Here is a 23,872-nt window from a genome sequence, read left to right on the forward strand (position 1 = left end):
CTTTCAGGAAATTCGATGAAAGCAGGCTTGAGTATGATACAAATGAGGATGGAGTCAGTGTAAAATAGGCAGCAGGTGCCAATATTGGCAGCCATGGAATGGTTTGTTCTTCTTCCATTCAAGGGAGAAAAGATGGACGCAATTTGCGATAATGAAGGGTTCATTCCGTGCAGGTGCTAATGAACTCGAACAGGAATAAGAAAAGCTACATAGGGCTTGTTTGCTGATGTTTTTAGAAGGTATTTTTTGCTTCTTCTTTTTTTGGTTGTGATGCGACATAATTGTAAAAATAATAATGAGTGTTTGATATGTTGAGTTGTTTGTATGCAAGAAAGCAGTGCTAAAAAAAATTAGCAAACGAGGTCATAAATTCCCATTGGTGGCCATCTTTTCCTGCTTTTGAGTGGGTTGTAATCACAGCATTCACTCTAGGGAGTCCTCAAAGCGTGGCCGAAAACATCATTCTCAATTCTTCACAATTCACTTTGATAGAAGTTCTTAGCCATGCCAATTGCCGAGCTTTTAAACTTATGGGTGACAATACAAATTGGGCTAGTATAAAATTATATAGGTTAATTTATATTTCGAACTATTTAATTAAACGAGTCAGATCTTATCACTCGAATCTGCTAATTTTATGTTTAATCTGTGTTAGGTTCACAAGCGTGTAAAAAATTATGCCTATAACTTGAAATACGTGACTTGGCATGGCCCATGCATGCCCACGTACCCTGTCGGTTGCTAGCTGATTGGATTGTTTGTGACATTGTGGACAGCATCGGGGTCGACTAGACCAAGAAGTTGGTGAGAGGGGTTACAACTGACATGTGATTCCTAGGAAGAACGGTGCCTCAAAAGTAAAACCAACGTTTGCTTTGGATGTGATCAAGGTTGGGGCTGAGATTGTTGTTAGATTAGATTAGCTGAGCAGAACAAATTGAACCAAAGAAGGAAAGATAAGCTGCATGCGGGGACAACTGAACAGCAAAACCGTGTTAATGTTTATTGCAAATCTACCTCTCTGTTGGCTCCACCCATTATCGACATGACTTAGATGGGCCCACCAAGTCCAGCAGACACTACGCTACATAATTTGAAACAATATTGGCATAAATTGAAATTAGATTCATCTTTTCTATCACCCCATATAAGTTGAAAGAATAGCAATTTGGAAATGAATGAATTAACAAAATCAGGTATCATTTCATCATAGCAAGTTGGATACTGCTATCCAGCATACCCAAAAAAAAAAAAAAAAAAAAAAAAATTATACACACAAGAATAATCGAGGTTCGCATTCTTGGACTTAGCTTCACTGTATTGCCATTCACCATGAATCATCGCCTCACAGAAAGAAATCTTTTGTCTTGAGGAGTTTAAACACTTTTCTCAGCATTACTGAACAGCTTTTTACCTGCAATATTAATTATGACAATTTTTACAATTATATTAACATGGCGGGAGCAAAAAGGATAAAAAAGAGACCAAAAATGAAAAACATGATCGTTAGAGAAAGAAGGTCCTAGATAGGGCCAAGTGGCGTAAAAGGATCTCTATAGCCAAAACCAATTAGTCGGGACAAAAACTCAGTTGAATCAAGTTCAAGATGAAGAAACGAAAACAAGGCATTTATAATGATGCATGTATGATGGAGCAGTGCCATCAAGCAAGGTACCCATCATATAAGTTTCTCAATTGTCAAAAGAAAATATAACTGCCAGAGCATGATAGATTGTTGATATAGACATAGCACCTTAGAGGATAAAATTGTCTGGTATGACACCTAAAAATGGCCAAAATCGTAAAATTAGGGTAAGTTTTTAGACAATGATCTAGAAAATTGGACCCAAAATCTATTGGTCATCGTCACGTTGTGATTCCAAGTGGCACAATGTCACTCCAAGTCCAAAAGCTAATCCCACGAACCAGTATCTTAACCTCTAATTGGAAATCTCAAGTACTCTTTAAACCAAATTTCTGTGTGAGAAAACATTGATATTGCAAGCAGTAATTGTGTCTTTTGTAATGCGGGTAAATGGTAACATTTAGCAACCATTTCCAATTTTGCACCCCAAGATTTTAGGCTCAGCTGTAAGATGACTGATTCAACAGATTTGGTAAACTCAATACATATCAAAAGTCACATCTACCTATACAATTGAAACGGGGAACTGCAAATCACATAATTAATTTAAAAGTGCCGTGAGTGGCGACCTGAATATTGTACCTTCCTTTGGCCTTGAACCATTTACATTGTACAAGTAAGCTTCCTTCCTGTTCTTCATGCATAAAAACAAGGTAAAGAATGAGACAATTCAATTACTCAGATAAGCTCTGCAGAACTGGAATTTTGATTAATAAATAAAATGAAATAATCTAATCATCACATACTTACAGTAAAATTACATTAATCTATAGGATGTTTGTCCACTTGGCGAGATGTATAATGTGCAGAGAGCAGAAGCAGAGAAAGGAAAGCACTGGCCACAAATATCGCATCAAACCAACGGTGATAAAAGTCAAACTGAATATCTCCCCCCAGTACATCTGTTATGATTATCCTGCAAAGAGAAGCCAATACAGAAAACACCATTTCAATATAATAATCTGATAGCTAAATGGACAATCACATTCTATAGAAAAATGAATTAAGCAATGACAGATTGACAGATTCGACTTGCTTGCACTTCCCAAAGTTTAATAGTTTCATAAACAACAAAATAAGGCAGCACACAAGTCATATATTTATTACAATGCTACAGAAAATTACAAGTAGACAATTCCGTCAAATGATTGTCACCCATACTTCAAAATTTTTCCAGTCTGATTAATGGCATGCCAATGCCTGGATATGACTTAACATATTCAGAAGCTCGATTGCATCCTAATTGTCAAAGCAAGATAATAAAAGTGTGCATCAAGTAGAGAAGTACAGGCTCTAGTCTCACTTGTTCCATTTTCAGCTTCCAATTTGCCTATCGTCAGCAAGCTTGCAGGCTAACTCTATTGGTTGTCACAATAGACACAAGGGCTTAAATCCCACTCTTACCATGGTTTGGAAGGAAGGGCTCTTTGGCTGGGCATTTAACGGAAACTTGAACAAATAGTTTGTCATATATTCTTAGAGACAAAAGAATGATTCACAAATCAATGAACTTTCATCATGCTAAATATGGATATGTCCCGATAGGCATGATAATTATGTTAAGTACTTAAGGTATAGTCCAAAGACATCCACAGATGCCCTGGAATTACAAGTAGGATTAGAAAATTAGTTGTCACCTCACAAAGAAATGGAAATTGGGAAGCAAACTAACATTAAATCCCCCATTTTTTTATTTTTTTTTTATTTTTTATTTTTTATAGGCAAATTGCAATTCGTGCCCTATGACCTCCTCTACCCCTTGTCTACGGGGAAGGCAGATACCATTTGGTCCTTAGACCATTAACAGAAGCATGATAACTTTACATCTGACTTAAGCATAATAATAATACGTCTGGTTCCAAATCCTGTGGTCATCATTACAAAAGAAAGCAATACTGATTGTCAATGGTCCTACATCAGTTACAAAGAAGAATTTTCCTGAATGTGTGCGAGGGCTCAATTTCACCCGGCCAATAAGTGATTTAGGGGCAGCCTCAAGAATTTTACATGTTCCCCTCGTGTTTTAACTCAAGGGCTCAACTGCAAGGTTTTTTTTAAGGTATTCTGCAATCTTACCCTTTCCATGTACTCTCTCCCTTGAGAAGTTAAGACTACTAGAAGAACATCTGCATGAGAGAAGAGATTTGGCGCCTCCCCATACTCATATGCAGGAGCCATGTTATTTTCGACACAAACCCACAATTCTTACTCATGTAGGTCAGATTAGGAAACCTGCCTACAATTGCTTATATGATGGCCTAGGATCATAAAAAATTGTCGTCAAAGAGCTTGGGATTGTAGAAGGGGTTAGGGTTAGTGAATTGAATAATGGTTTAGCAAAGATTAAATTTTAAGGCCAAGAAAGCAATGATTCAAAAAGGGGCAACTCGTTGGATTTCAGGAGCAGCAGCAATAACAGAGCCCTAAGGGTTGATTTGATTGGTTATTTGCAGTCTAATGACTAGGGAAAATGTATGGGGTTTTAGGAATTTTTTAAGGTAAGGAAAACAGTTGATTTGGGGTGCAAAAGAGGCAACAAGAAGCTATCTGTCCAGGGGATGTAAATAGTGCAAACGAACAATAGTAAGAGGCGGGGGAAAAGGAAGAGAGAGAGAGAGAGAGAGCATCAGTATTAAGCACTCATGCCACCATAAACTTAAACACTCAAATTCTCATTAAGTTACTCTAATATATTATGGAGAGTACATAGGTATTTATAGGCCATTGACTCTTCCTCGTTCAACTTGAACGAGAAGTCTAAAGGAACCAACAGACTTTAAAAAACTAACTTAAAGGCCACATATATACTCCCAATGACGAAATAACATTGCATAATAGTAAAGTTAAACCATGTCGGCAATGTCCAACAATAAGGAAATTACTAAAAAGTAATGCTACACATTCTCCCACTTCCCTACACCCATTTTCCCACACCCATAGGTGGCTTTTAAAACCACCATTGGATTAACATCCAATAAAGATCAATTTCCTGTCCAATGGTAGTTTTAAAAGCCACCTATGGGTAGGAGAAAATGGGTGTGGAGAAGTAAGAGCAAGTATAGCATTACTCATTACTAAAATATATCCTTGACTAACGATCGTAAATAAGATAATATTATCCTAATAATCACCATGGGCACTAGTTTCCAAAACCAAATGTCATGAGACTTCTGCCCAAACAAACATCCAAATGGGTAAACGGTATGCACATCTTTTTTATGCACGTTTCTGGAAGCACACATGGCAATAATGGACACTTTCAATTGTAACTGAAAGTGAAATCAGTAACAGTCAACCTCTGCAAAGTCATTAGCACTCACAAGCAGATCGTTGAATATGCTATACCATATCCAACAAGAATGGTATTATATAGCACAGATAATGAGCATACCTATATTCAGTCGCTAAGCTTTTCCTTATCAAAAGAATAGAGGACACGAAGTACATTCCCATAATTTCAGACAGAAAAAGTACAACATTGCTCGAAGATCCACTCCCAACTCTGGAAACTGCAAAAAAGAACTGCACAAAGCCAAAAACTGCAAGCTTCAGAATAATAGAAGCTGCCAAGACACGGTCTCTGCCAAAATAAAACAAATATTACCAGGGAAAACATCCTGCTGAACTGGGCATGTATCCATAGTTCTCATTTCACAATAAACCAGTATTTCCCCAGGAAAAAAATTAACTAAAACAAAAGGTCAATTTCATCATTTGAAGTAGTAGATTTTGTAAAGAATTTTCGAGTGATGCAAAACTATGATCTACATTGAACCAGTCTAGCCTAGTTATCTATAAGCTTTGAGACTGAAGCTTGTACTCTCATCGACATCTTAAATTCTTCATCCAATGGAATAAATGTTTTGTTTGCAGTAGAGGTCATTCTAGCAGAGGTAGAGGTAAGGGGAGGGGTCCAACTTGTTCTTGGTGAAGCCTAAGGTATTGTTTTGGAATGTTAGAGGGCTCAATGAGGGTCAGGAATTTACTGAAAGAGTGGAAGGCTAACATTGTATTTACCGTTGCTTGTATGGTCCTATTGTCAACTATGATAAAAGACTGCTATGGGATGAATTGATTGGGTTGATTAGTTGGTGGAATTTACCGTGGTGTATTGGGGATGATTTCAATATCATCCACTTCCCGAGTGAGAGATCGAGCAATACCTGTTCTTCACCAGCTACGTTGGGGTTTTCGGAATTCATTTTTTAACATGGTCTTATGGAAATCCCTCCTGTAGGCAGAAGCTTCACATGGTCTACTAATTGAGATCTTCCGTCGTGGTCCAAATTTGATAGGTTTCTTCTCTCCCAACTGGAAAGCCCATTTTCCAGATATTTCTCAAAGGAGGCTACTAGCTTTTATAGAATCACTTTCCTTTATTGCTTGATTGTGGTGATGTTGTTAAGAGCAAACGGTATTTCAAATCCGAGAATATGCAGTTAAAATCAAAGGGCTTTGTGGAAAAGGTGAAACAATGGTGGATTTCCTACAGTTTTCAAGGCTCCCCCAGTTTTATCTTGGCGTGTAAATGAAAGCTCTAAAAATTGCTTTGAAAAAAAAAATGAAATGAGGTGTTTGGCAATGTTGAGCAAAAAAAGCGTTTTTAGACGATCTCCGAGGTCTTGATGTTATGCAAAAGAAAGAATCTTATATGATTTTGAGAAGTTGTGAAAGGCTGAGATTACTAGTGACTTGGAGAGGATTACTCTTTTAGAAAAAGTGAGTTGGAAACAAAAAAAATGAGGGCACTTTGGTTGAGAGCGTGAGATAAGAATACAATAGTTTTCCACCATGTGGCTAATTTGAACAGAAGAAACAGCATCTTTGAAATCTTAGTTGTTAATGGCCCTACTTGGCTACTTCATTAGAATCTACAGAAATAACACAGTATATTCTGCAAGTTTATTCTGATCAGTTCAGTTGGCGGCTTAAATTGGATACCTTCCTTTTGATTCTGTTGGTGTTGAGGAGGCCTTGTGGATGGAAAGAGCTTTTGAGGAGAGTGAGGTCATTGAGGTGACGAAAGCTCTGAAATTGTGATGAGGCCCCGGGCCTTGATGGTTTTTCTTTGGCCTTCTTCCAGACTAGTTGGAAGGTGCTCCCCCTTCCCCATCTTTGTTGGTGGGGCTAGTCGTATTGAGAAACATCAGCGGGATTTCTTGTAGGGTGGAGTCAGTGATGAGTTCAAATTCCATAGTTAGTTGGTCAAAGATTTGTATTCCAATTTCATCTAGTGGTTTGGGGATTAGAAACCTACTTCTATTTAACCGAGCTCTTTAGGGAAAGTGGCTGTGACGTTAAGACACGGAGAAGGAGGCTTCGTGGAGATTGGTTGTGGAACTTAAGTGTGACAACATGTGGGGAGGGTGGTGTTCTAACGCAATTAATGGGTCTTCTGAGTTGGGGTGTGGAAAAACATTAGGTGGGGGAGAGGGACTTCTCTAGATTTGTTAGAATTGAGGTGAGTGATGGGTTTAAGATAAGATTTTGGCATGGGGTTCAGAATTTGGAGTTGTTTAGTATGTCACCCTGTAAGGAGGCTTCGCTGGCAGAGCATTTGCAGTTTTCTAACGACATTTTACAGTGGAATATCACTTTTTATTAGATATGTGCATGATTGGAAGGTGAAGTTGATTTCTTCGTTCTTTAATCTTTTGTAGTCTCTTAGTTTGAGAGGAGGTGGCGAGGATAAAAATCTATTGGATCCCTTTCAAAAGACAGATTTTCAAATTCAGGTCTTTTTTTATTATGCGCTTAGTCCCCCTGCTGGCTCTCCCTTTCCTTGTAAGAGCACTTGGAGGAATAAAGCTCCTTCGAGGATAGCGCTCTTTGTATGGACAGCTGCTTTAGGGAAGATTTTAACTCTGGATAACTTGAGAAAGAGGCATGTCATAATGATGAATAGGTGTTATATGTGCAAGAAGAGTAGAGTGGGTAGAGACCTTGTGGGTATCCATTTTCTATTTTTTTGGGATAGAAGGGGGTAGAGCACCATCGGGTGGTGGAGTTGTTAGCTTGTTGAAGAAGTCAGTTTGAAAGTTATCAAAATTTAGAAGTTTGGAAGATGGTTCCTCTATGCTTAATGTGGTGTATATGAAGGGAACAAAATGCTCGAAACTTTGAAGATTATGAGAGGATAGTGATAAAAGTTATAAAGCCATTATGTTCAAGTTTCTTTATGTTTGAATGGTTGCTTGCAACAGTTCCTGCTTTTCTAATTTTCTAAAATTTCTGGATTTGTGTTCTTTCTAAGTGGGTGTTTCTCTTGTATGCTTTCTATATACTTAGGTTGTGCCCTTCTCACTTTTTATAAGATAAAATTACTTATAAAAAAAATGAAAGTGTGCTCCAACTTCACATTAAGAAGCTGACACACTTTACTCAAATCAATCCAAAGAAATACAAGATAGATCATAGTCATCTAAGTAAGCAACAAATTGAAATGAAAATTTATCAAACAGCAGGTTTACCTTCATTAGGTTTGTTAGGAATCCCCGAACTGATATTACAATTAACACTCCGATGAACAACAAGGAAATATACTGTAGAACAACAAAAAAAGAAAGGAAAAAAGAAATTTGATGTCAGCCAATGCAACAGACATAAGAGTACTCAAAAATTGCAAATGACAATGCCAGCAGCAAAGTCAGGAGGTTATTTTGATTCTCGCCATTAAATTAAATAATAACCCAAGAACTAGCACCATGGCTTTTCATTCTTACACAGTCACCACAGAATGTAGTTGTAAGAAAGAACAGTCTTTGTGAACTTTGAATTGAATGGAAACCAGACTATAGATATCAAAGAAATAATTTAAAAACTATTATCAGTTTGGGTTCAAGAACCAAAATGTCCTTTTCATATGAAGAGATGCGCATTTAAATGAGATCTGCCCCAATAAAGAAATTAGAGTAATGGTAGAACAAATGCAAAACTCAAAAGTAAGACACTAATCCTGATTAATGAGACAACTCTAGAAATTTAAGCTTCCTGCTCACACTCATCAATTGATTCCAGTCAGAAACAAGGTGCAACAAAAGAAGTCTACAGTGAACAATGGTCATGGGACAACTAAAAAAAGTGCGAGATCTATTATTCCCTTCTCTGAAAATAGGACAATGTTACATCTAGTATGACATGCCTGATACAAATATTTAGTTAAAATAGAATTACAATCTTGAAGTTTATTTTAGGATTCTATAGTTATGAAACAATGCAGTCAGGATGAAAAGCTAAAAACTCAGCCAGAAGTAATTCTGAAACTTCAGTTGGAACCAATTTTATCAGGGGTCAGCAAAGAACCCTGTCTGTTTATTCCTGTGTGATACAGAAACTTAAGGCATGCTATATGAACCCCGACATAAAAGATTTTGAGACCATCCTTCTTCGCACAAGATGTCCAGCGCAGATAGATGCCCAACATCAATATTACAAAACATGCTGAAATATAATGAAGATCATATCATACAGAGATCACAAAAACTGCCCATTGGTTCACTTTAAAGCTCTCTAATTGATATATACCGCCAGTATGTACCATGGCACAAACATATACTTAGAATGCCTAAAATAAACAATGGTCAAACTCTTAATTAGTCATATTTTGTAAGTCGCATCCAACACTGCCTACAGGCAGCACAATTATGTAGTAGTCTTCAGTTTATTAACAGTGTTGCACCTAAATTTGGTAATGAAATGACAGCATTGAGCAATGATTGACACCTAATTGCTGAACTTCATCAAACACAGGACAAATAATAATGATTTTTTAAGCCACTACAAAAGAAATTACGTTAAAACAAAAGATGCTGCAGATTTGTGAGGCCAGGTTCAAATGGCAAAGTAGAATGATTCAGGCATATGGCAAGTGGAATTGAAACTAACCTGCGACAATAACGCAGCATCAATTCCTATATCAAAGAACTGCAAGAATATGCTTATTGTCATAGTCACAGGATCAACTGAACCAGCCTGTCAAAGAAACAGATAATCATGCAATACATTAACAAATAACAAGATCATTTGAACACTTTTCAAAGATGAGAACACATCAAAAAAAATTATAAAAGATGGAAATCATAAGGAAAATAATGAAAAAATCAACAAGAGGAATCATTGAGGGATGATAAAAGTACCTCCTTGAAAACAACACTTTGCAAAGACTGCACAGATCAATTAGATCAATCAGGCACCTCACTTTCCATGCGGTAAAAATCAAGATTAGAAAAAGGATGATTATTTAAAGGGCATAAAAAAAACTAAAATAAGACATCATCAAAAAGTTTGTTGTTCTAAATTTATATGGTAAGAAGCACCGAAGGTAATAAATATGCAGGTTATGATAACATTCAAGTTACTGTTCAACAGAATACTGGAACATTGAAAGTTAGGAGGTCAGGTAGTGAGTTGGGGAGGCCAGATGAGGCGTTGTAACATTTGGGAAGTTTGGAGGTTGGCTTCATTGTGTTTAATGTAGTGTATTGGAAAGAGCGGAATACACGAAGCTTTAAAGATATAGAGACTTTGGTGGTGGAACTGAAAATGATTATATTCAACGTTTTATACACATGGATAATAGCACATCATAGCTTGCTTTTTTTCTAGTTTTTCTATTTTTTTGAACTTTTGTTCATTTTTTCTCTTGATTAGGGGGTTCTCTTGAATATTTCTTGTGTAATAGGATTGTGCCTCTCTGCACTTTTAATGAGATTGCATTATTATCAAAAAAAAAATTACTGAAACTATGAGCTCAGAAATTTTTCTGTCATATCCCAAACTACGACTTAACCAAAAATTCTCACAATAGTATGAGTTCTTCCAATGAATAGAAAAGAATCCACTTCAAATGAGAAAATTTTGAAAAGGCAGATAAATATCCCTAAATTCAAATGGCAGGGCTGATACTATTCAATTACATTTAGATACCCAAGCCTGGAGCTCTTAAACTATAAAAACCCATGGCTTCTAACATCTTGGGTTTGAATGGAGATCATCAATAAAATAATTTAATTATCTAAAGCATGAAAAATTACTTGACTCATCCTTTAAAAATCACCGATCTTTTTTTTTTTTTTTTTGATAACGTAGGAGAACTTTACTCAGATTAATTGCACCTCGCAAACGCATACTATACAACAATCCTCACTGTAAAAATCACCGATCTTTGATCATCCTTTCACTCTAATCAGACCAAAGAGAGACTACCACAGGGATTAAAGCTCTTCTATTTAATGGTTTAAAAGCAAGCGGAGAATAATGGTCTAAAAGTTCTGGATTTGGGGTAAAAAAAAAGGTTACAAATTTGGCAACAGACCAAAGTTGAAAGCACACTGACTAACAGATTAGAAAATTTGGATCCATTGCTACATACCCGTAACTAACTAAATTCACACGCATTAGGATTACTCATTAATCAGAGAGGCAGAACCAATTCTAGGTTCTTTTGGACAAAGAATATTGCAAAATAGGATCCACCCAAGTCCCCAACATCAGAATTCAATATTTGTCGAAATATTATTTCTACATTTTCTCACAAATCTCGTAACTTAAAGATGTTGAATCCTTCTTCTTCTTCTTCTTTTCTATTGGTAAATTACACATGCACTCAAGAGGTCATGAACCCATAAACTCCCCTTCCACCCCATTCTTATGGAGGAGAAAGTTTCAATTGAGCCAGATCTCTTGGGCAATCTTGGATTTTACAAAAAATAAACCCAGGTTTTAAATGCTTACCCAATTAATTTGGCACTGGTCTTAAAATATCTTAAGGTTGTGTTGAGTTTTGTGGATTTGACTGGGTAGTATTTTGAATGGCCTCAAGTCCTTATCCTCATTATCTTTGCTACCAATAAAATAAGGTTTTAACATGTGAAATTTAGCAAGAAAAAAATGGCACGCCCTTAATCTAAACAGACCCATAAAACAAACCATACCTTAAGCATTTTGTACACACAATAGACAGAACATGCATAGCCAAGAAGATTCTGCATGTGACCCCTCCAGGTTCGAGAATAAGCAACAGCCTCCTGCAAATTGGGGGGGGCGGGGCAAACAAACTGAGAACTAATTTTCCTGCTCAGAAAATTTTACTTAAAAAATTCATAGATTGTTCTACCACATAAATAGTAGCAATTTATTTGGTAAATTGCACAGGATAATACCAATATTATTCTTTTATGACAAACAGAACATGTTTATAAGAAAAATACACGCCTAGGTAGGAGCAACAGAAAACGATGCAATAATTCTTTATTAAGTTGTGAAGCTATCCAAAAATAAAGGAAATCGTAGTCCAAATAGCAATATACGCTAGTAGACATGTATAAAATAGAATGTATATATTATGGTACATATTAAGAAAGAGAATAACACCACTCACATATTGGTCCTCTCTTTATAAATTTTTTATTTTTTTAAACTGGCAAACTTAATTGATACTAAGTCATAATACAATATAATATCTCTTCTATTTTGAACATTGAGGCTTCTACATTAATACAATCAGTGCTAACTTTTATAGAGCTCACCTTTTACATGTTAGCTTTATAACTGATGTTTGTGCTTGCTATAAATACTGCCTTCACAATTATTTCTATTTTTGTTTTTCTAACATTACATTATTGCAGTTTCGCAATTTTTTATAAGGTAAAAATTTATTACAACATGCAAAAAAGGGTGCAACACTAGTACATGCCACGTATACAGGAGACACCACAAATATAGAAACAAAAAACAAAGAAGCTGGTTTCCAATGTTCAGTAGATCTAAGAATACTATCACACAACTGGATAATCGGCAATGCTCTTCAAACAGCCTACGTAAAATTTAAACCTCCAAATCCTCATTCTAACACATAACACCCTATCCATTTCATTTAATAGACCAAAATAACCACAAATATGATTCTTAACCATTGTGGTTGTATGACAAGAACCCATTTTCCTTGCAAGTAAATTAATTTTTTTCATTGTGCAGTACTTCAACATCGTATCATAGCCTTCAGCAAAACCAACTAGCACATAAATGTAAAAGGATGCTGCAGAAGAGTGGCAGAAAGACTATATTTAAATAACACAAAGTAGATCCAGAAAGGAGTCACTGGATTTGAAATAGCAAGCCAAGCACATATTACTAACAAAAACACCTTAGCTTGCCGTAGCTCATAGATTTCCAAAAATAGCTGCTTTGAGAGCTCTTCTAAGGCTTGTACCTCCGCTTCCATGCTTGTGATGTCTTTAAGAATACAATAACAAATAAAAATATAATTAGATTTGAAGAAACAGTATTGAACGGTTAAGAGTTAAATACACTGATAAAGAGGTCTTCACAAAGCAGAAGCATAACTGTTGAAACTATAAAAACAACATTAAACATGACATATTTTAATAATTCAATAAGTGTTGCAAGTAACATAGCCACACCACTATACTCATATTAGGCTAAATTACACTTCTCCCAAACCCCCCCCCCCCCCCCCCCCCCCCTGGAGGGCGAAAAAGAAAAAAACTACTACCCATTCTCAATCCTGCAATAGTCTCCCTAATTTGAAGTTTTAGTTTCAATGTCCCTGTTTCATCCAAATCAAAGAACAAAAGTTATGCACATACTAACCAATTACTGTCATTCAATTACTCAAATTCCTCTCAGGATATTTCCTCAAACACCAACCAAGCATCTACCAAACTACTTGAAACAAAGTAACCACTCACCAACCCATTTTAACCAAATGCAATTCCAACCCAAATTTGACAACATGAACCTGTTTGTGGAATCCAAGCAAGAGAAACGTCAATCAAATGACAACCTAGTCCTGTTAGATGTACTCCTGGGCACAAAAACTTGCTTGTAGGACTGGAATGGAAGAAAAAAAGAAGGAAAATCTGCTCTTTTCTAGTTCATTCTCTTCCCTGTTTTAGCTCATAATGATTTGGTTTACTAGGAAAGGGAACCAATTAATATGATGAAATAAGAGACTTGAATGCCTCAACTAGTGACTTACCCATTTCCTTCAAACTTGAAATAAATTGAGCTTCTATAAGACAGCTGGGAAGACAAATTCAGTGGTTTTGTATCCAGCCAAATGGCTTAAAATCTAAGGGTACAGATATTCATTTTCACTTGAGTGGGGAGGAGCTAGTTTGTTCCAGGGGAGAAGGGACTTATCCTACAATATAGTTATGTTTATTGTAATATTTACTAAACACTAGTTTTTCATTGAAATCATTGATCATACATTCATAATCAAGTAAGCATTAATCCATTGCGATCATTGAGGATCATCAAAAATGAAAAGGCCATTGAATGATAGTTTGAGTCCAAAGATAGCTTGGGGATTCAACGATGCCTTGTTATCTGTCCAGAAAGAGAGAAACAAAAAGATTTTGATGGGGATGAAAGAAGAATTTGAGGCAATTGAAAGAAGATTGTTAGCTGTGAAGGCTTTGTGGGGAGCATGAACAAGGAAATCTATTAAAAATCTAGTATACATATGCATGCTCCACATCTATGCATGGTCGGAATGAATAGATAGAGAGAGATTTACAAACCCACCTAAATACATATGAAAATATAGTCTAAAAAGGCTAAAACCAAGACCTTTCGAGCTTCAGTATATAAAAACACATAACTTCTAACAAATATATTTTATATAAGAAAATGAGCATAATATTATCTTGGATGTAAAAAGAATCTGACCTTGCTGCCTTTGGTCATCCTGCATAGATCGTACAACTGTGCCAACAATTCGGTTAAAGAAGGATCTAGCCTTTATCTGCAAGAAACAACCTTTAATGAGCCAAAAGTTGGCTGTAACTTACAGACCATTTACAAGTCAAGGGAAGGACATGAAACAAAAACAAATTTGCAACTTTTTCTTTCCTTAAAAAGTAAGGGGGTGACCACCTCCTTGGCCTTGAGGGCGTGGTCGACCACATCTAGAAGGCTTTTTTTTTGGGGGGGGGGGGGGGGGGGTGGCGACCACTCCTGAAGGCTTTTAGGGGTGGCCAAACACTCTCTCAAGGTTGAAGGGTGGTTCAGCCACCCCCAAAAGCCTTTAAGGGGTGATTGACCATCCCTCATCTCTCTCCTTGGTTTTTTGATTTCTTCCACAAAAAAATAAGGTCAAATTAGACATTTTAAGTCTAAAATACGCACATGTAAGTAACATACACCATTTGTTATCTTTCTTTTTTTAAGCAATTGACTCATATCATTAAAAGCGTAAGGCGCCCCTAAGTACACAAGAAGAATACAAAAGAAAACATCTAATTAGAAGTTAAAAAAAAAAAAAAAAAAAAAAAAACTAATTGACAAAGGAAAAACAGAAGCAGCTATCCACATATACAAAGTTTTGAAGAATAAAGATAAAATATCCTCCATCTTTCTTTTCCGTTCCTCAAAACCTCTATCATTTATTTCCCTCCATAAATACCATAAAGGCACGCAGGCTCCATCTTCCATACTACAGCATTTCGCAGACTGCCAAAGGTCCACCAACATGCAAACAAATCAACTACAAGTATAGGCATAACCTAGGACAACCCAAATAGTAATAAAATGGTAGTTTGCGGGGGTTAGGTGTCACAAAATAGTAGTTTGGGGTTTCTTTGCAAATGGTAGTTCAGGAAAATTTGGTCATTTAAGTCCAAAATATGCACTAGTTCATCACGTGCATCATTTCCCTTCCATTTTAACACCAATAGCTAACGGAATGGCCTTTTTGTAACAAGATGATAGTTTGACGGGGTCCAATATCACAAATGGTAATTTGGTAGTGTCTTTGCAAGAGCAAGGCAAGTATATTTTCCAAAAACAAAAGAAGACAAAGAAGTTTTGCTATGGAATGTCAGTTTGATGCGTCCTCTGTGGCATAGTCGGTCAAGTATAGGTTTTAACAATTACCTCTTACTGCAAAAAGGTAAAATCATAAAATGGGCATCCATGAAACAAATTGACATAGATATTTCATGAAGTAACACAAGTAAGTTAGCCAAAAGAATGAGCTGAAGACCTAAAGCCAGCATCCGTGGAAACAAAGACATAGAACAACCAGAAAGCAACATGATCAAAGATATAGCAAGATAAGTAAACCTCCTCTGATCCTTGAATGCGCTCCATCTCCATTTGACAAAGAATAATTTTCTTTTTCTTTGCTATGCAAGTCTCAATTGATTGCATTAGTTGTCTCTCCAAGCCCTTGATCTCTGTCTCCTCAATCTCTCTACCACATTTGAAATAAATAGAAATATTGGAAATAAGAAATCACTGGAGTACTTGAAGAAAACAAACTTAAAAACATCATTTACAAGTCAATCTTCCGTAGGATATACAAGTAAATATTGTATTGTTACCGATCAAAAAAAAAAGTAAATATTGTATTGTTAACTCTACTGAAGGGCCAAGACCCTCACCAAGAAGGGCTCCCAACCCTTCACCAACCCCCCACGCCCCCACCCCCCCAAAAAAAATAAATAAATAATAAAGAGAAATTACAAGGAGGTCTAAAGCTAAGCTAGGGTTTTACAGTTACCATGTTTTACCACATGAGCTAGGTGATATGAATGAATTTTTTTTTTTATAAGTAAAAGATATATATATATCAAAAGCGCAGAGGAGCGCAACCCTAGTACACCGGAAGTATACAAGAGAGCGACTAAGAAAAAGAAAAAGAAGAAGAGAACATAAAAAAAAAATCTTAGAAGCTGATCACTAGAGGCGCTAGTCAACCGGCAGTCCAAGTGAAAAGGGTGTACAAGAAAAAATGAGTAAGGTCCTCGATATTCCTAGTCGAGTCCTTGAAACATATTAATGAATTAACTGTGATGGACAACAATTATTATTCCAGAAGTAAACTTTACATCACAGTGCTTTAACCATTTGCTAGCACTAAAAGCTTCATCTCAACGATATTACAATAGTATACTCAAATGTCAACAATGCAAACTTAATGTAGATCCCTGGTCAAATTCAATGATCAATACATTCATTAGCAACCAGCACTAAATCCAATATATGCCCCCCCTCCCCTCTCTCTCTCTCTCTCTCTCTCTCTCTCTCTAATAAATACATTTTGTAAAGTTGAGATGATCTTCTCCAATACCGTTTTCAACTTGTTTGCTAGTACCTTAGATACGATTTTATAAATACAACCCACTAAACTTATATGACAGAAGTACTTAATATTCATTGCACCAGCTTTCTTAGGAATTTGAGATATAAAAGTTGCATTTATGATCTTTTCAAAGTGTCCTCTACCATGAAACTCCTTGAATGCTGCCATTATATCCTCTTTTAGAACCTCCCGACACTTCTAAAAAAATAAAAAATAAAAAAAGAGCCAATGAAAAGCTGTCATGGCCCGGGGCCTTATCTCCATTCAAATTTTCACCACTTCATAAACCACCCTCTCCTCTCTTTCCAGCCAAGAACCCCTGCACCCCCTTGGAAGGAATGTAGCCCCTTTTTCTACCCACCTTGGCAACTGGAGCAACCTAGCAACGATTTTATAATGATAAATCTTAAGTACTTCCTCATTTGTTGTTCTTTGCGTACTGAACTTGTATTCCATATGTTCTAGCTTTCTCCCAAAAGATTCCCCCCACCCCCTTTCCTTCCCTTCTCGTTAGCTTAACCAAAGATGCATGAATTAGATATCTATACCAAAGAACAAGAATCCATCCATCATCGCGTCAATCAAAAGATGATTATATAATGACAGGACCACATACATCGTAAAAAAATGTCACAGAACTACTTTGAAAGCATGATCAAACAAAATTCAAGCAATTACAGAAGTGGCGGGAATGTTTAGAAGGAAAGATCTGGGAACAATAATTAGCTGAAAATAATGTGTTACTTTTTTTTAATATGTAATTGGCCCCAAGGGAATGTGTTACTCTCTTATACCAAAAAGCAAAAAAGGAAATATTAGTTTGTTACCTGATGAAGAGTGATAAGTAACTGTATGGCAAATTTACGGCCCCAAAACCAGATAAGACAGCCATGACAGTAACACCAATGACACCAATTCTACTGACCAACTGAGGCATAGTGAAGAAACCTGAGAAACAAATAAAGAAGCCAACAAGACAAAACTAGAGGGTATCAATGACGAAGGAAAAGGGAAAGGGAAGAAAAGGACAGATGCATAAAAAAATAATAGCAAGCCATGCAAAGAAATTGATCCACATTATAGAATGTGTGCTTTGGATTATTTGGAAAATGGAGGCTATGCATCTGTAGAAAAGATCATACAACTTATGTGGGTTTGTATGCGAGTGCACGCACTCACAAGTTCACTTAGCCTTACCCAGACATCCCAGCTATTAGGAATTGGATACAAAAATAACGTTTTCAGTATCAATGTAGCAAAAAAGGAGATTAAAAATATCTGTAATCTTTAAAAATAAAAATTAATAATAATAATAATAATAATAAGAGCATTACAATTAGCTAATGCATGGATTAGTCCAAAAACTTCACAAAAGCAATATAAACCAAAAACACAATTCCAATTGACATCAAGATGCATTGCCCTTTTTTGCATTGTGTCGTGTAGTCATTTTAAATTCTCTATATTTAATGCCTTTGGACATAATATAAATATACAAGATTCAAATTGATCAACTTTTATCGTTAATTTAATAATTTAATGGTGGATAAATTATATATTAAATATAGTATACCCATTTCATTTCTGACTATAGAATCCCCAATAAACATATCAAATTATTCACTGTAAGAATCAAATTTTAATTGTTCAATACTTCTAATTATCACCTTTAGATTTATCTCATTTACTTTCAAGTCCCAGAACTCCATGTGTTTTCTTTTCTTAGCCATTGTATAAATTTTACGACTAATTTAAAATTCTGATAATGAGAATCAGTATGTGTGCCATTAAAGTCAAAAAATAAAAACATAATGGGATATATGCAAATTTACCAAAAGCTTGTGATAACAATTCAAAGAATAAAACTAAAAATCATAACAATGGGGACTTCGTGGGGACAGGTATCTAATTAGTTCAAGGTGCAAGGGAACTACTAATATGACAGTTGAAACATTGAAGGCATGTAGAGATAAATCATAGGTGCATCTAATCCATATAAATTGTAAAAAGTGGGTGAGCAAGTGCTAGAGAGAGGGAGAGAGAGAGAGAGAGAATTTGTCTAAGAGACATTATCAGAACAAGGATCAAATCAAAACCTTTATCAGGTGATGGCATAGGAAAGTGAATGCCCATGCGCCAAAAAGCATACAGAAATGCCAGCAAGAACAAGATAGCTCCAAGTGCAGCTCGTTCCATCCTTACACCTGAGATGAGCATTTAAGTTAAAATGGATGAAAATAGAGAAAGCAAAATATTACAGCAGTGATGTTCTTATACATTGATATCCACTAGGCCTGAGGATTTTTCCCATCTGCAGTAACAGACAAGTATCCAACCATGTTACAAAACTATTGGTAAACAGAAGAACTGATGACCTTCTTCCTCAATTCTGAGTAATATTCAACAGAAATTATTAAGAAATTTAAATAGACCCTATGAGGATTAACCATAAAATGGGGTTTCGTCATATGAACATTAGCCCTATGAGCATTCTAGATGAACTGTACAAGAACCCTACACAATGCCACTTCAACTCTATCATTTTACAGTCCGAGCATTCTCGTTAGCTCCACAAACAGAACCAACTATACACATTGCCACTTCAACTCTAAATGAACTGTAGATGAACCCTGATCATAACCATATCAATTAAACAAGAACATCCTAATCATTAGTTTATAGTTTGCTTATAGAACAGTCCACAGCAGTAAATTTCAATTGTGTAAGACAGCTAGTCCAGAACTCTATCAACTATAAACACTCATTTGTATACTATATGGAATGTTTTCTCACATAAATTCAATCAAATACTTATTAGAATGGCTCTACACGCACTCACACATTACTTCAGTGATTTAACACGACAGCTAGTCCAGCATACAAACGCTATAGAGTATAGACACAAAAATATTGCATGCTTAATGAAGCTAATTGATACTAGAAGAGGTATTTAGCTTGTATATCACAAAGCAACGTGTAGATGGAATCTTGCTCCTTAAGCTAGTAAGCAACGCATAGAAACTTGTTTACATGTAACAATCATAATCATAAACATGAACAATTAAGCCAAATGAATGAAAACTAGTGTATGCAAAGCGCAACGTACCGCTGTTGCAAAGCATCAAGAAACAATGATAGTAAGGGAGCATGAAGACCAGCAACAGTATCAAACAAAACAAATCCAGCTTCCAGTTCATCCATCTCGCCCTACAGCCAACACGGAAATGTAAGTGGAAAAGAAAACACTGCAATCAACAAGTTGAAGCGATTTTTTCTCAGGAAGCAAACAGAGAGGCAACAGAAAGGTGTGTACTCTTTGGAGAGGATGGGGATGATCTCGAAGAGGACGAGCTGGAAGAGGTTGCAGGAGAAGGCGAAGACGACGCTGAAGATGATCTGAACCAAGACTCGCTTCTCTTCGTACTCCTTGTAGAGCCTGCGGTTCAGGAACCACAGCCCCGTCCATCCCAGCAGGCACAGCGACCCCAATACGACGACGCTCTCGTAGATCGCCCACCCCCACCCCATCTCTCAAAACTCAAGCCTCTCTCTCCCTCTCTCTCTCTCTCTGTTCCTCTTCTTGATCTGAATAGTTTTTCTTTTCACTGAATAGCCTTTCTGGTTTCTTTCTTACCTTTTTCTAGTTTTGAGACCAGGAAACCGTAAAATGTAAATGCAATAGAAAATATTGAAAAATGAAGTATGCCCTCCACTTTCTAATTTCCAAGTTCATAGCAAATAGGTATGAATTTTATTCAAAAGAAATTCCAAGCTAAGTTCGAAGAAATTTCTTTAATTCAGTCTATAAACGTGTCATGTGTTTTCTATTATATAAAAAGTTCAAATTGTCACGTGCTTTTCTTACGTGAAGATATATGTGACAATTTTATGTACTAAGTTTGAAAAAATTTATCCAATCCAATTTAGACAAAATTTATGTTCTAATTTTTTTTTTTTTTTAGTTTATGTGATTATATTGTATTATAACGAAGCATGCTACACGATCATCTTTCAATCATCTATTTTTGCAATGCAAATCTCATGCAAATTCAATTATGAATTTATCTATTCACAATGTAAAAATTGTTAAAATAATGAATTTTATCATTTTTTCTACTCTAATATACAACAATTTGAAGGAAAAAAAATTTGTCTAATTTAATAAGATAATTCAAAAGTTGGGTTTTATAACACACAATTGTCAGCCGCATTGCACTTACAATTATGCTCCAATCTGAAAAATTCATCAACTCTTGCATTTTTTTTTTTTTTTAAAAAAAGGTATATAATGCCTTGGAACGGACCAAAACTTTCACGGGCCTGATTCCAAACTCTCAACATGTCTTTTTGACTAAACTATCGGCGTGCGGTTAGCTGCTGCATTAAAATTTTGCTTTGTTGCTTCTAATTTTAAAATTAAAGTCGTTGTGTTTGAGAAATTTGTAGTGTAAAGGGTTGTTTGTTAAAATATTTGGCTGAAAAAGGAAAAAGAAAATTTATTAAGGAATGTATCTTTGGGGCTGCTCTGTTAGATTTTTGCTTGGATTGAATCTCAAATTCTAGAACATGATGAAGTTCAGACCCGAATTGTAACTTGGGTCAACCCATGTTGTCCTCGCTGCTCCATTAAGCCCATATCACTTTCAAGATTGTGACATATTTGGGCTTGATGTGGATCTGGCCGAGACTTCATTCGGTAGGAAGATTTGAAGGCGAGAGAAAAATATTTAAAAAATAAAAGAAAAGAAAGAAGATAATGATAGAAACGAAAGCTGAAATTGATCGTTATGTGTAGTAACTACCCATCTCAACTAGTATTTTTCTTTTTTAAAATTAAAAAATAAAACATTTCACTTTTCAAAATACAAAATATTTATTAAAAAAATAAAAATACAAAGGATTTTTTTTTTAACTTTTAACCCCTTCCAATAAGAATAACTAGTTTTGTTGCAAAAATAGTAACTTTTTATCATAAATCTATAGTTTTTATTATTAATGTCAATAATTTAGGGGTAAAAATGTGTTTACAGTTAGCAGTTATTGGCTAAAATTGCTAACCGTAACCGTCTAGGCGGTTAGTACAATTTACTAACCACCTCCGTTAACCGTCTAAGTGGTTATTTAAACAATTAGTGATTAACCGTTTTTTAAATAAATAAAAAAATTGTGCTCGGCTCACCATTCTCCCTGGCTAGCCGAGCTCCCTTGCCACGTAAGCTGAGTACTCAAAGCTTGGCTCTTGGCTTGCTCAGTTTAAATGCTTAAGTAAGGCAATATTTAGAGGAGTAGGGAAGGACATGTCCTTTATATAGATGAGTGAAGATGGAAGTGGTGGGTTTTTTTTTTTTTTTTTTTTTTTTTTTTCTCGATGTGGGACAAACAATAGGCAATTAAAAACACGTGTAGTTGTCCGTGTGGGAGTGTAGGATAAGGCCAAGAGGCAAATTGAAAACTTCACTCCCCATGTGTCAGTGTTCTTGGTTTCATGCCCAACTCATATTTTAAAAAACTTAATATTACATTATATAACATACAAACAATATATTTTTGCTGTATATTAAATAAATTATATACAATTAATATATATTCACTAATGTTACTTAATAAGTAAAATACTATATCAATATAAATATAAATGTAAATATATATAATATTATATTTAAAAAGCAGTTAGCGGTTTTGAAAACACCACTAACCGCTAATCGCTGGTTAGCAGTTTTTACTAACCACTTCTAAAATCGTTTAGCGGTTAGTGCGATTAACAGTTAGCGGTAACAACCACCCGCCTTTTCATCCCTAGTCAATATTTCGCTAAACATTCTTACTTTTTACATTACATCAATCACTTTTTTACTATTATTTAAATAAATAAAAAATTATTAAAAAAAAAAAAAAAATTTGCATACTAAATATTCTTACTTTTTCCACGCATTAATCAAATTTTACTACAGTTTCCAGCTAATGCCAAACAAAGCTAGTGATATACATTTGTCGGAAGTGAAGTGATGTGACTTGTTGAATCAATTTCACAATTTTCTTTTTCTTTTCTTCCCTTATTATTTTTAAAAACTAAACTAATATTCCCCGAGCAAATTCAACAAGCCCCGTAAACTTAAAGCCTATTGGCTAATTGCATCACCCCATCAACTATTTTGAGTGGTCGAACCATTTTTAAGCATGTTTGAGAGTGGTAGGTCATTTTGAAAATAGTCAATGAGAGTAGCCAGCCACCTTAAGGCCCATTAATGAAGATTGATGATGAAGTAGTCTATCACTCTCTCTCTTTTTCTTTACCTCTTTAACTACTTTTTTCCCTCCAAAATTTTGATGAGGTGACACAAATCCTAACCATTTATTTCAAACGAACACTTTGTAGGATTTTAAAGTATTATTGTAAACCCCTAAACACCCTAGTATTAAAATTGAAATATTTAATATTAAATGAATAAACGAATCTAGGTTGTTGGTAGAGTTAACAGAAGTGCTAACTCTATAGGTGGATAGCATGCAAAGCTATGCACTTTGGGAAGGTAAAGGAAAGGTTGAAGCATCCCAGGTTGCTGAAGCCATTGTCAGAGCACTAAGAGGCTGCTGGTCCTTGTAATGTTTCCTTTGGTGCAACGCAATGACCTTTTTCACGCAAAAAGGAAGAAAAAGAGATATTTAGGAGGTGACCAAGTGTCACAGGCTTTCCTAGCACACTCACAGTCACAGTGGGGCCTCTCGCATGCTCAAAGAACCACAAAAAGAAACATGTTTCCAGCACATCTATTTTGTTCTCTTTATAAGGGGGATCAGAAATGGGCCCGGAACGTACCATTTTGGCCACCAAAGATGCTTAAATAATTTTGAGAAATATTTGATAGGCTGCTATAATACCTCATCAAATGTAAAAATGTAATGGTGAAAGTGGATAGGTAAAAAAATATTCAAATTCTTTTTTCGGTCAATAAATGTACTTGGCTAGTTTTTTTTTTTTTACCTTAAACTGACAAACCAAAGTGAAGGTAAATATTCTTACACAAACATCTTTCTTTCCTCGTCTGCTTGCTTGCCAGTTGCCATATTAATAACCAAAAAGAAACAAAAATCATACAGATAATTCCAAGAGCTGTATC

The 23,872-nt window shown here is 35.6% G+C and overlaps 1 protein-coding gene across 6 annotated transcripts; it reads right to left on the reverse strand.

Moving 5' to 3' along the window:
• Window positions 1-1,150: 1,150 nt before the first annotated feature.
• On the reverse strand, window positions 1,151-20,395 carry GTG1 (GPCR-type G protein 1). 6 transcript variants are annotated; one of them, XR_009440354.2, is made up of 15 exons: window positions 20,068-20,395; window positions 19,861-19,961; window positions 18,851-18,958; window positions 17,582-17,702; window positions 15,734-15,863; window positions 14,339-14,414; window positions 12,789-12,877; window positions 11,578-11,670; window positions 9,781-9,807; window positions 9,530-9,616; window positions 8,116-8,187; window positions 5,037-5,167; window positions 2,396-2,561; window positions 2,228-2,274; window positions 1,151-1,414 (listed from the first exon to the last, which is right to left on the reverse strand). XR_009440354.2 is itself a non-coding variant. In XM_059596533.2 (14 exons), exons 1-13 carry the CDS (start codon window positions 20,280-20,282, stop codon window positions 2,408-2,410), a joined length of 1,404 nt encoding a protein of 467 aa, XP_059452516.1. In that variant the 5' UTR covers window positions 20,283-20,395; the 3' UTR covers window positions 2,213-2,274; window positions 2,396-2,407. The 6 variants fall into 6 exon arrangements, 2 of the variants coding, with proteins under 2 accessions (XP_059452516.1, XP_059452524.1); XR_009440356.2 differs by having other exon boundaries at window positions 2,215-2,274; XR_009440359.2 differs by having other exon boundaries at window positions 2,228-2,279.
• Between the last annotated feature and the right edge of the window lie 3,477 nt (window positions 20,396-23,872).

The sequence above is a fragment of the Corylus avellana genome, chromosome 2 (assembly GCF_965113065.1).
Source record: "Corylus avellana chromosome 2, dhCorAvel1.hap1.2, whole genome shotgun sequence".
NCBI classification, from domain to species: Eukaryota; Viridiplantae; Streptophyta; class Magnoliopsida; order Fagales; family Betulaceae; genus Corylus; species Corylus avellana.

Bases quoted from the DNA above. Each gene is read 5' to 3' on its own strand.
- GTG1 (XM_059596533.2), bottom strand. From the start codon at position 20,282: ATGGGGTGGGGGTGGGCGATCTACGAGAGCGTCGTCGTATTGGGGTCG. The intron at 17,703-18,850 runs GTTTTGATTTGA...TTTGTTTCTCAG, and splicing joins TATGCCATCACCTGATAAAG to GTTTCTTCACTATGCCTCAG. The intron at 8,188-9,529 runs GTTAGTTTCAAT...GTTGTTCTACAG, and splicing joins ATGCTGCGTTATTGTCGCAG to TATATTTCCTTGTTGTTCAT.